Source organism: Myxine glutinosa, chromosome 13 (assembly GCF_964187855.1).
Source record: "Myxine glutinosa chromosome 13, kmMyxGlut1.1, whole genome shotgun sequence".
Taxonomy (NCBI): Eukaryota; Metazoa; Chordata; class Myxini; order Myxiniformes; family Myxinidae; genus Myxine; species Myxine glutinosa.
Window position 1 is genome coordinate 71,245,140 of NC_136273.1, and position 12,984 is coordinate 71,258,123.

The 12,984-nt window shown below is 44.2% G+C and overlaps 1 protein-coding gene across 5 annotated transcripts in view; it reads left to right on the plus strand.

The window, feature by feature from the left end:
- Positions 1–2,478: 2,478 nt before the first annotated feature.
- Positions 2,479–12,984, plus strand: part of LOC137439017 (guanylate-binding protein 2) — a 38,802-nt gene continuing 28,296 nt past the window's right edge. The window contains exons 1-4 of one of the 5 annotated variants that reach the window (XM_068134592.2): positions 2,479–2,655; positions 2,816–2,891; positions 3,006–3,203; positions 12,591–12,718. In XM_068134592.2, coding sequence (XP_067990693.2) covers positions 3,029–3,203; positions 12,591–12,718 — 303 coding nt within the window. In that variant the 5' untranslated portion in view covers positions 2,479–2,655; positions 2,816–2,891; positions 3,006–3,028. Of the gene's footprint in view, positions 2,765–2,815; positions 2,892–3,005; positions 3,204–12,590; positions 12,719–12,984 lie in introns of all 5 variants that reach the window. The other 4 variants (XR_013621236.1, XM_068134593.2, XM_078767628.1 and 1 more) reach the window with 4 other exon arrangements.

Here is a 12,984-nt window from a genome sequence, read left to right on the forward strand (position 1 = left end):
AACTTGGCGTGGAACCAGCACCAGGTGGTGGAGCTGGAGGAGCGCGGCTGGCTCCGCCAGGCCGGTGGAGTTGGCGGGTTTCCCCGCGGTGGCGGTTTTCGCCGCGGCGGTGGGCGGGGCGTGGCGGCGGTCACGAGGTGCGTATCAGCATGCTGCGTATGCTGTATAAGCTGATGCTGTGGAACAGCAGCATCAGCAGCATCAGCCACGAGGGCCGTGACGGCCACGCCGACTCTCGCCCGCGTGTCCAAAGCGGCGAAGTACTTGTCCGCCTCGGCCGCCAATGCTCGGGGTTCCGTTAGCCCGGTCCCGGCCAACGCGAGGCGAACCTGCGCTGGAAGTTTGCGACGGAAAAGCGCCCGGAATAGAGAACCGGGGGCTTCGTCGCCCAACAGTGACAGCATATGGTCCATTCTGACCGACGGGCGCGTGTCGCCGAGCTCGGGGAGATCCAGGAGGCGGTCGGCCCGTGCGTCGTCCGTGAGGCCGAACGTGGCTAGGAGTAGCCGCTTGAGTGCCTCGTACTTGTGGCCGTCCGGTGGGTGGCGAAGGACGGACACAACTCGAGCGGCCGTGCCGGGCCCGAGGGAGGCGACGACGTGGCAGTAGCGCATGTCGTCGTTGGTGAGGCGCCGAAGCTGAAATTGGGCTTCGGCTTGAACGAACCAGACTTCGGCCTGGGCCTCCCAAAATTCGGGAAGTTTAATCGCCATTGCCTTGTCGTTGGCCATTGCAATGGCGTCGTGTTCGGAAGGATCGCTACGGCAGATCCAACGTCGAGGTCACCATCTAAAGCGCGATGCTGCGCACGCTAATGCTTACGCAAAGAGCAAGCGGACAACGCGGTTCATAAAAGAGTCTTTATTCAAAGTACTCAAACTGCAGCACTAAGCTGCTCAGGGCTGCGCGCTCCGCGTATATCGTGAGGCCACGCCTCTCTCCCTGGCGTGGCCCATCCCCACTTGGTGTGCGGGGTGATATCACCGCGTCAGTGCTTTCGTGTCCGCCACAATATATTATATAAATTGATCGATTGATTTAAACCTATCCCGGCAATGGGAACGAATACTTTGGCTAGCTGTTCCCTTCACTTGGGATGGGTACTCTTCCTCGTGCTATATAAAAGAGGGAGTAATGAGCAGGAAGCTGAGAGTGCCCCATGAGTGCAGCAGAGGGATAGTGAGACCATGAACATGATAGCAGAGCTAGATAAGACTATGTTTAACCCTTTGAGTACGGGATTTTTTTTGATAAAAATATCCCCGTACGGGATTAATTTGGCATTACCGGAATGCAACCACGTACTCACGATCTATTTATAGGTATAGTCGATGACGTGTAGTAACGTCATCCGTACACAAAACTTTTTCACGGGTTGCGGCACTGGACGTCATCCGTACTCAAAGGGTTAAGGCACTGACGGTGGGGAGTTTGGTGTTCTGTTTTGCCTTCATTGGCCTCAAAACAGACTTGTTGATTCCCTGATATTACGTTGTTAAAGGTTATTAATGGTTGTGTCCTCTGTAACTATTATTTTTGTGCTACATCTTGCTGTTAAAATCAGACCTAGTGTTAGAAACCTCTTTTTCTGCCGATGCAACGAATTTGTGTACAAGAAACAACACGTGGGAAAATTTATTGTGCAATACCACCAGATAAAATGGCTCAGTGATCTCGGCCTTGGTCCTTGTCTACAGCGTTCCCAACCAGCATATCCAGCCTACTTCAACCCAACTTCATTATTGAGTTCCTATTATTCCTCTTTTGGAATAATTTTGTTATCTTGAAAAGGAAGAAATATATAATTTTATCTGCTCTTTGTGCACAGTGAGACAGCTCAACATTGACAAGTACGTGCTGCTCTGTCTCCATCTCGCAATTGCAGCTCAACATCAGCTCATACGTTAGAAAGGAGGAATGAAGGGTATCGACAAAACCTGGACGGGGCCATAGCCTGAGACTAAAGAAGAGAGTTAAGACGGCATGTCAGGCAAGGCAAGGGTCTTTCACTCAGAGAGTCAGGGGCGGATCCAGGGGGGGGGGGTGCAGGGGGTGCACACCTCTCCCCCCCCCCCCCCCCCCCACTTCGATCCAGGATGAGGGTGCAGGGAGTGCGAATCTGCTGAACTGTTGGACCAGGGAAGAACACAACGAACTGCAGAAACTTCCAAGAACGCACGAAATGCCGTTTCTGACGATCAATTTTTAAAAATTTCCTGGGGGGGGGGGGGGGAGGCCAGACCCCCTCTTCCCCCCCCCCCCCTCGTTTTTAAATGCCTGGATCCGAGTTAATGCATGGTATGGTCCCCCTGGAAAGTTAGTGGCAGCAGTTACAGTAGATAAGTTTAAATTGAAATTGGATTCTAGATGGTGTCCGTTTTCACAAGCGGTTTCATTAATCATTCATCCCAACATTCTGTTTCTCATCTGCGGCAATTTCCACTGTTATAATGCCAGCTTGTTGGTTGTTGGCTCGACAATAACCAACCATTGCATTGCAGGAAAGGCATTGCGCGACTCTGTAGGTTCGACCCGATCTGTAAACTTCCCAACCCGGATTTGTTCTACTGGCAAGTGTATACTCAATGGTGCAACATCTCACCTGCGAAGCACCAGCATGACGGTTTACAGCTGGGTTTGGAATCGAACTTAAAGGTGAATCTAATACCTTTAGGCTATCCTGTCGAGCAACCCATTCCAATAAATGTTTCAAATCATTGCCAACTGAAGCGGATTAGGGAATCAGCGAAACGTGGCATATCAAGTGAGTCTAATTGCAGTGTTTTATTTTATCTCTTATCCCATTCATGATCAGCACACTAACTATATTGTTTCCATATCCACCTGGACCTGATTATGTATTATCTGCGGAATTCCCCTGGAATGTTTCGGTGAGTTACATACGTATTATGAAAGCAATGTTGGTTTCACTTCCTCTTCTCTATTTATAAAAACCCTTCCTGTTCCCGAGCTCTCATTCTCTCTCTCTCCCTCCTTACAATCAGTTGTTCTGCTCCTCTCTCTCGCCATGGACTCGCCACTCATGCTCATCTCATCTGATACAAATGGTAAATTCGTGCTGAATGAGGACACTGCGGGGATACTGCGCGGCATCACCAAGCCCGTGGTGGTTGTGGCGATCGTGGGCAGGTACCGCACTGGGAAGTCGTACCTCATGAACCTCCTTGCTGGACACAAGACAGGTTAGTAAGCATAGGTGATTTACTGCAATTGGGAGAGGCAGTCTTAACTCCGAAAGATAAACCAAATCATAATAACTGATCATAACCCATACTGGTGAATTTAACCAAATAGGTGGCCATAACCTTAACAGGTAACCCCACATTAAACATTTAACAGCAACTTAAACAGGTAACACTAACCTAAAACAGGTAATCCTAAAACAAAAAGCGTCCATAACTACCGAGACTGGTAACCTTAAGTCATACACTTAACCCAAGAGGTAACTAAACCCAGGCAGCTAACCTCAGTTTTGCCGGAAAGACTAATCCAAGTGCCAAGGTTTTCTTATTTTGCATCATCAAAGTAAGAAGGTTTTTTTTTTTTTTTTTTCTTTGGCATGATGGCACATTGTATGAAACATTGCTACATATATCTCTATATATATATATATATATATATATATATATATATATACTAGCTTGGTGAGGCTCGCGAGCGTCGTTACAGAGGAACAGGCTTATTTTAGCTGTGGATAATGACTGTACCTGAGTTGCTGTGTTGTCATGATTTACACCAATCATAATACAAACAATTACTTTGCACAAATTTATTTGTAGTGTTTGTGATATTACATTTTTATAGGCAATTTAGGTTGAAGATTTAGGTTGAAAAAATATATAATATTCAAAAAAGAACTCCTCCGCACATACATACAGGAGGGGTGGGTGCAGACTGGAAGTTTGGGATGATTACACCTCACCACCACATAATTCAAAACATCTCACCACCACGTAATTCAAAACACCTCACCACAGCCTGGCGTTGGCTTAGCGGTTAGGGTGCCGGCTTGGGCTCCTAGGATCCTGGGTTCGAATCCCGGTCGATCGCTAAATTAACACCAGGGGGGTTGACTCAGCCTGTCATCCTTCGAGGTCGGCAAATTGAGTACCAGCTTGCTGGGATGAATGATCACGGTGTGTACCGCGGCTTAGAATAGGTACACCGTATCCCTGCGCATCGTAAGAGGCGACTAAGGGTTGGCGTCAGGGAGGGCATCTGGCCATAAAAACATTGCCTCAAACAGGGAATCATGATTGTCATGGGGCCCCCAAGGCTAACCCCCACTCTAGCGGGGAAAATGGCCTTAAAAACGATCATTCATTCATTCACCACACCTAATTTAAAACACATCACCACCACGTAATTCAAAACACCTCACCCCCACGTAATTCAAATACACCTCACCACCACATAATTAAAAACACCTCACCATCACGTAATTATAAATACCTCACCACCACGTAATTATATATACCTCACCACCACGTAATTCAAAACACCTCACCACCACGTAATTCAAAACACCTCACCACCATGTGATTTAAAAACACCTCACCACCACATAATTCAAAACACCTCACCACCACATCATTTAAAAACACATCACCACCACATAATTCAAAATACCTTACCACCACATGATTAAAAACCACCACCACGTTATTAAAAACACTTCACAACCACGGAAACAAAAGTTTGAGGGAGTCGTTAAGTGACAACAGACACTGCCCAGATGTGTAGATATCTATCTATAATTCCAGTAATCTCTGTGTGTATGTGTGTGTGTACGTGTGTATGTGTGTGTGTCTGTGACCGCTGTTTCTCGACAACCACGGGTCCGATATACTTGAAACTTGCCAGGTATATTGCTGGGGACCCGAGGATGTGCCTTTTCAAGGTTTCATATTAATCGGAGAAGTAGTTACCGAGCTATGGCGATTTATTTACCAAACTCCGCAAGCCGTTCGCTTTGGACCAAACCATTTCATGTAAATAGAGGGGGGGGATTGTCACCGTACTCGCAAGCCGTTCGCTTTGGCTTTGCGAATGGACCAAACCATTTCATGTAAATAGAGGGGGGGGATATAATTTTAGATATATATATAGTACGGGCATGCCCTAGTACATATAAATGACTGTACCATTTAATGATAAGATAATGATAAGTTGCTCTTTTGTCATGGTTTCAACCAAGCATAATTCAATTATTTAATTAAACCAAATGTTTTGCACAAATGTATTTGTAATATACGTGATATCACATTTTATAAACAATTGAAGTTGAAAACCTAAGTTGAAAAAAAAAAATTTCACAAAAAAAATCCAAAAGAAAATTTGAAAATTTTTCAAAAGAATAACCTTAGGACATACCGACGGGAGAGATATGTGCATGCCAGAAGTTTGGTACGATTTCACAAAAGTTTGAGGGAGTAGTTCAGTGACAACACAAGACAAGACAAGACAGAGGCTGCACATACATATATATATATATATATATATATATATATATATATATATATATATATATATATATATATATATATATATATATATATATATATATATATATAGATATATATAGATATATATATACGTATATATATCTCTCTCTTCTCTTCTCTCTTCCCTCTGCTCTTCTCTCTATATTATAAAAGAAAGTTTTTGTTTGTTTGTCTGCGCAAACTAATCTCCTGAATGGTGAAAGATAGGAGGAAACCTCTAAAACAAAAAATGTCGGTACGGGCCCCGGGAAGGTTTTAGGCTAGGTGGCGAGACCGGTCGAGGCCGCATCGGCCGGGCTGGGCCCATTTCGCAATTAAAAGCTTCGCTGAATTATAGTAGTCAATCTTTTACGGCCGTGGGTAAAAGCTGAATTATAGCAGTAAATTCATTCAAGAAGAACCATAAATGTCGGGACGGGCCCCGGGAAGATTCTAGGCTAGGTGGCGAGGCCGGTCGAGGCCGCATTGGCCGGGCTGGGCCCATTTCGCAATTAAAAGCTTCGCTGAATTATCGTAGTCAATCTTCTACGGCCGCGAGTAAAAGCTGAATTATAGTCGTAAATACATTCAAAAAGAACCGAAAATGTTGGGACGGGCCCCAGGAAGGTTATAGGCCAGGTGGCGAGGCCGCATCGGCCGGGTTGGGCCCATTTCGCAATTAAAAGCTGAGCTGAATTATAGCAGTCAATCTTCTACAGCCACGAGTAAAAGCTGAATTATAGTAGTAAATTCATTCAAAAATAACCCGGGCAACCCCGGGTGCTTTCAGCTGGTATATATATAAAATAAAGTTTTTGTTTGTTTGTTTGTTTGTTTGTCTGCGCAAGCTAACCTCCTGAACAGTGAAAGCTAAGAGGAAACCTCTGAAACAAAAAATGTTGGGACGGGCCCCGGGTAGGTTATAGGCTAGGTGGCACCTCACTTTTCGCAATAAATTTCGCAAAATCCTGGTCAAATTTCGCAATAAATCTTCTTGTTCTTTACATTTTTTCTTGAAGTACAACTTATGCACTTAATAGGAATATCTGACTGATTGCAACACAATCAACACATGCTTTCAAAATTCTCTCTCGTGGGGCCCGGCAAAAGAAAGAACAAGGAATCGTTGAGCACTAACTGATACTGGGCTCGCGTCAGACCTATGTACCAAAGATTCAATTCACTCAAAAATAACCCGGGCAACGCCGGGTGCATTCAGCTGGTATATACGTATATAACCGAAAAACACGGTCCGTCCATCAAGCCGTGAATCCATGTCACACCATATCTATTAATTACGTACTGTTTGAACATCGGTTTACTTGGAATTGGTTTTTTTTTTTTTGGGATGTAGATGGTGTCCATTTGTAGATGGATGTAGATGGTTACACTTTGACATCAAGCGCCGTGTATATTAATTACCTCCACCACCAAAGGTGAATGGAGGTTATGCTTTCACCCCTGTCTGTTTGTTTGTGAACAAGATATCTCAAAAGGTTGTGGACGGATTCGGACGAAACTTGCAGAAAGGTAGCGTATGTGACATCGAAGAAATGATTAGATTTTGGTGAGGATTCGGATTTGGATAGTCTAATTCTATGTGATTCTTCACCATTGGGAGATAGGGCCAAAAACGATACATAGCAGGATATCTTAAAAAGTTATGGATGGATTTGAACGAAATTTGGCAGAGAGGTAGCGTATGTGACAAGGCGAAATGATTAGATTTTGGTGAAGATCCGGATTCGGATCCGGCTACTAGAATTTTTAAAGTGATATTTCACCATTGGGTGATAGGGACAAAAACGATACATAGCAGGATATCTCAAAACTTTATTTACGTATTTGGACGAAACTTGGTGGGGAGGTTGGATATGTGAAAAGGAATAATCCTTTCGATTTTGGTGAAGATCTGAATATGGCTTCGGCGACAAGAATTATTTAATTTTTAAGTGATTCTTCACCATTGAGAGATCGGGTGAAAAGTGATATATAACATGATATTCAAAAACGTTATGGACGAGTTATGAATAAACTTGGTGGACAAGTTGGTTTGGTGACAAGAACAAGCCGATTAGATTTTGGTTCAGGTCCGAATCCAGATACGACCTATCAGTGGGATACAAAACATAAACTGTTCACCAGGTGGAGGTATGCTGTCTTCTGAGTGCCATTCTAGTTACGTACTGTTTGAATATTGGTTGCGCCGTTTCTATTAATTATGTACTGTTGGAATATACTTTTTGACCCTTTAAACTGCTGAGGCCACTTAGACTTTTGAAGACCCCGTAAGTCCCCAAGACCCATAAAGAACCTAAATTCCCTGAAGATCCAAAAGACCCTGAAGACGAAAAAGACCCCAAGGACCTCGAGGACCCAAAAGACCTTGAAGACATATTTTTCTTTTTTTATGTTTTTTTTTTGGTTTGTTTTTCGCCATTTGTAAAAAAAAATCATGTTTTCGCCTCTGTCTCTTTGTCTGTGAGCAGAATATCTCAAAAAATGATGGACGGATTCAGACGAAATTTGGTGGACAGGTTGGGTGTGTGGCAAGAACTAATTGATTCAATGTTTGTGAAGATCTGGATCTGAGATCTCAGTTCAAGTGATTCTTCACCACAAAGAGTTCGGCCCAAAACGATATATTCATGATGCATGATATTTCAAAAAGTTATCGAAGGATTATGACAAAACTTGGTGCATGAGTTGGGTATTTTCCAAAAACAAGCGGATTCGATTTTGGTTCAGGTCTGGGTCCAGATACGGCCTATCAGTGGATACAAGACATAACATGTTCAGCCTGGTGGAGGTATGTATTCTCTACCAAGTGCTGTTCTCGTTTCTGCTGTATTCTCTACCAAGTGCTGTTCTCGTTTCTGCTGTTCCGCAGGAATGCAGAACATCAAGTTTTGACACTGTGACATCAACTCCACATTCCCACGATATTAGTACACATTTTTATTTTGTGAAGCAATAAACAGTGTTTAAATATATGACCTTTCAAAGCAGGTTGTAGAAAATGGGATGTATCTTCTCTGAACAAACTTTAAGTGAAGACCCTTTTGTATACAAAGGTGAGGCTCGTGGAAGAGCGAGAGCATAGCACCCATCAGGATGTAACAGAACAAAAGGAGTAGTAGAAAGAGAGGTGGGAAACAACAACAGCAGGGTTGAGGGACAAAATAGAAGGAACACTTGGACAAATAAGGGATGTGGGGAAGAATGAGGGTTTTGGGAGGGTGCATGGGTGGATAAGATGGACAGAGAAGCAAACTCTCAGGAAAGAAAAACTGGGAATTTGGAAAGATGTGGGCTTGGGAGGGTTAATGGAGGTAGAAAAGATCATAGTTTGGGATGGGGGATGAGATGAGATAGTGGTGAACCATCAGGTGTGCCCAGAAAGGACTTTGCATGACAGAGGATGCCCATTCAGCAGCTGACTTTGGAGGCCAACTTTGAAATGTGATTTGCCCAAGAAAGATCATGGCTGATAGTGACACCCAGAAGCTTGAATGACTGAACAAATGTGAAAAAAGCAGGTGGGAGAGAATGCCATGCGGTTCTTTCAAAGAGACAATGACAGAGTATGAGATTTGTCTGGATCGAAAGACATTTACCAAGTGTTTGACCAACGTGTAAGCCTTGTGTTGGCTTAATAGTCAAAATGGCTGCCTTAAGATATTAGGGTCTTGAGTTTGAGCCGCTGTCGTGCTGTTACATAACACCGGGTGGATTGACCCAGCCTGTCATACCGAGGTCGGCCAAATGAGTACCAGCTTAATGGAAACCAGGGGCACCGCATCAGTGGCACAGCCGTGCTTCCAGCAATGGTGCAACCAGCAGCCAAAGGCAGCATACAAAATAATAACAAGAAAAAGAGCAATCAGAGATTGCAAACCCTCACCAGGATGTATTTTCAGTAGTTTTTAAGGCTTTTGTGTTAAAACAAAATTATTACAGTCACGCATTGACTCTTGGAGTAGAGGAAGTCAGCAAGCCGAGATTGGAGGTGACCTGTAATGCCATAAGTAGCGAGAATGGAGAGAAAGGCGGAGTGCCAGACTGTGTCGAATACTCGAGATATGTCTGGAGATATGCTCTGATCTCACGTCTAACATTGAGGCCCTTCATGTATTGTTGGGGGATAATTTTGGTTTGAAGGACATGCCAAATAACATGGCTTCTACAAGTTTGAAATGTCGTTTGGAAATATGATCGGCAAACTTTGGTAACTTTTGATGTGCAATATTCATGGAAATTGTGGAAAAGGTGTGGCAGTTTTATGTGAGTATGGCGTGTGTATGAAAAGGTGAATACAACGTCAGTGTAAATTCACTGGATTGTAATCCACTAAATAATCTTGGGAACCCTTGAGGATGACAGGCAAATGTCTTCCCTTCTGCCCTGATTAAAACTGCTCCTATCCGATCTGATCTCGCGTCTGACATTGAGGACGCCCGCCTCTGGAACATTACTCCCGCCTCTGGAACAAACTCCCTCACTCTCTTCCATCCATAGTTGGGAGGATATAAGCAGCATGTCCAAGGTAGAGTGGCCTGGTCTGAATCCGAATTGATAATCTCAGATGAGATTGTTGGAGAAAAGGAAGGATTTCATATTAGCTGCAACTATGGATTCCATGACCTTACTGACGATTGGAAGCAATCTGATTGGTTTGTAGTTAGGGGATCAGTTTTTGTACTTTGTTTCCTCCGTCACCGATAGTTCTTTCGGTTTCGTCACCTAAACGTCCTCTCTAGTCGTAGGCAACGTGTGGCCCTGAATGGGTTTCTCTCATCTCCCCTTCCTGTTCAGGCTGGAGTTCCCCAAGGCAGTGTTCTGGGCCCTGTGCTTTTTCTGGTCTTCATCAATGATCTCTCCGACTCTCTGGAAAATCCTCTCTATCTCTTTGCTGATGACTCCACTCTCTGCCTCTCCATACCTCATCCCTCAGATCGGCAGTCTGCCGCCTCCTCACTCTCTGCATACCTGGACAAAATCACAGACTGGTCAAACAAGTGGAACATGTCTTTCAATCCTGACAAATCTCACACTCTTACTATGTCTCTCCCAAAAGACCGTCTGGACAACCCTTCCATCTATTTTCTCAACAATCCTCTCCAAGAAGTTCTGTCACTCAAGCTTTTGGGTCTCACTATCTGCCATGATCTTTCCTGGGAAAACCACATTTCCAATCTGGCCTCCAAAGCCAGTCGCTGACTGGGCATCCTCCGTCGTGCGAAGTCCTTCCTTGGCACCCCTGAGCTCTTCAACACATACAAGGCTTTCATCCGCAGCTCAATGGAATACTGTTCTCCCCTCTGGGCTGGTGCTCCTGCCTCACACCTAGCTCGGCTTCACGCTGTTGAAACCCAAGCTTTTAGAATCATTGGAATCTCCCGCGATGAAGCGAATTCCGAGGGCCTTTCACTCACTCACCGCAGGCAGGTTGGTGGTCTTCCTGTCTTCTACCGACTCCTCTCCGGCCTTGCTCCCCCAGCTCTCTCTTGGCTCTGTTCCCCAAATATTCCTACATGTCGCACAAGATCTGCCAGTAACGCTCTTCTGGTGAAACTGCCAAAATCAAGACTCTCTGCTCACCTTCACTCCTTCATTCGTCTTTTCTCCCGCCTCTGGAACAAACTCCCCCACTCCCTTCAATCCCACTCCTCCCTCCAGGTCTTTAAAACAGCTGTTCACCACCATCTCTTATCTTCCCCCATCCAAAACCTTGATCTCTTCTACCCCCGTTAATTCACCCCAGATCCACTTCTTTTTTTTGGAAATCCCGACTTCTTTCTTTCCTGGAAGTTCCAGCAGTGTCCATGTGTTTTATACCTTTCCCAACCTCCTCCCCCGCCTTCCCCTGCCTCCTCCCCCCAAGCCCTCTCCCTCCCACAGATCTTCCGTTGTCCCTGTTCTCTGCTGTTGTACTTGTGTGCTTCCCTCTCTCTCCCCATGTTGTCTCCCGCTCTCTTTGTTGTATGTTTTGTGTGTCCGTTTGTCCTTTTTTGTGATTGATGTTAGTTCTTTCACGAGCCTCGATCTGGTCCATGAAAAAAAAAAAGTGGACGGAGGTTGTGTTTTTACTCCTGTTTGTCTGGTTACGAGAATTGTCTGGTTGGGAGCAGGATATCTCAAAAAGTTATAGATGGATTCAGACAAAACTTCGTCGACAGGTTGGTTGTGTGACGAGGACAAATTGATAAAGTTTTGGTGAAGATCTGGATCCGGATACGAGAATTTTTTTTATTACTTCTGCAACCGAAGGTGGATCGAGGTTGTGTTTTCACCCCTGTCTGTCTGTATGTTTGTTTGTCTGCCTGTGAACAGGATATCTCATAAAGTTGCGGACATATTCGGATGAAATTTGGTGGAGAGGATGGGTGTCTGACAAGGACAAAATGTTTAGATTTTGGTGAAGATCCGGATCCACATACTATCGTTTTTTTCAAGTGATTCGTCACCAATGAGGGACGGGGCCAAAATTATATACAGCATGATATCTCAAAAAGTTGTTAGCGAGTGATGACAAAACTCGGTGGATGAGTTCGATTGGTGACAAGAAAAGGGATTTTGGTTCAGGTTCAGGTATGGATACAAATTAGATTTTGGTTCAAGTATGGATACAGATTCGGCCTATCAGTGGGATACAAAATCTGTCCAAGTTTCGTCTGAATCCGTCCTTAACTTTTTGGGATATCCTGCTCCCAACCAGACAAGACAGACAACCAGGGTCGAAAACACAATGTCCGTCCACCTTTGGTGGTGGAGCCAATTAATTATTGTCGTTATAAGATTTGCATTTGAAGCTGGAAATGATTTACCCTCATGTCAGGGGAAAACGTTAACAACAACAATACATGGCTATATCAGAAAGCTACATACAATTTGTTTGAAATATTTATTTTACAATATAAAAGTTGTGAACATGTTTGACAAAACATGACCCTGAGTGACACCTTGACACTTTTCCTGCCACCTTCACACCACTTTTCTTGAGGTCCACCTGTACATTTTTGTCCATCTGTTTCCCTCAACCTCCCCACCCGTTACCTGTCCTCATGTGGATCTTTTTTTTTCCAGGTTTTGCTTTGGGACACACGGTGCAGTCTCATACAAAGGGAATCTGGGCCTGGGCCTTTCCACACCCCTCTGATCAACGCAAGTACCTTCTGCTGCTGGACACAGAAGGACTCGGAGATGTTGAGAAGGTTCTTGTGTTTTATATTTGATTATAAGTGAAAAGTGAAATATAATTTTAAAAATCTTATCTTACCAAATCCGTTTTTACCTGTACTCGAACATTTTGCTTGTAATCAAAAATTGTGTGCAGGTACAACTACAGACAGGCACTGTTGGCGTTGCTCTGTGTAGGCCTGACATTTAAGAACCATTTTCTCCACTATTACATTGAATAATTAAATGAATCGAAATTAAAATGTAGAACCTGCTTTCAAAAATCTCATTTACTAACCTG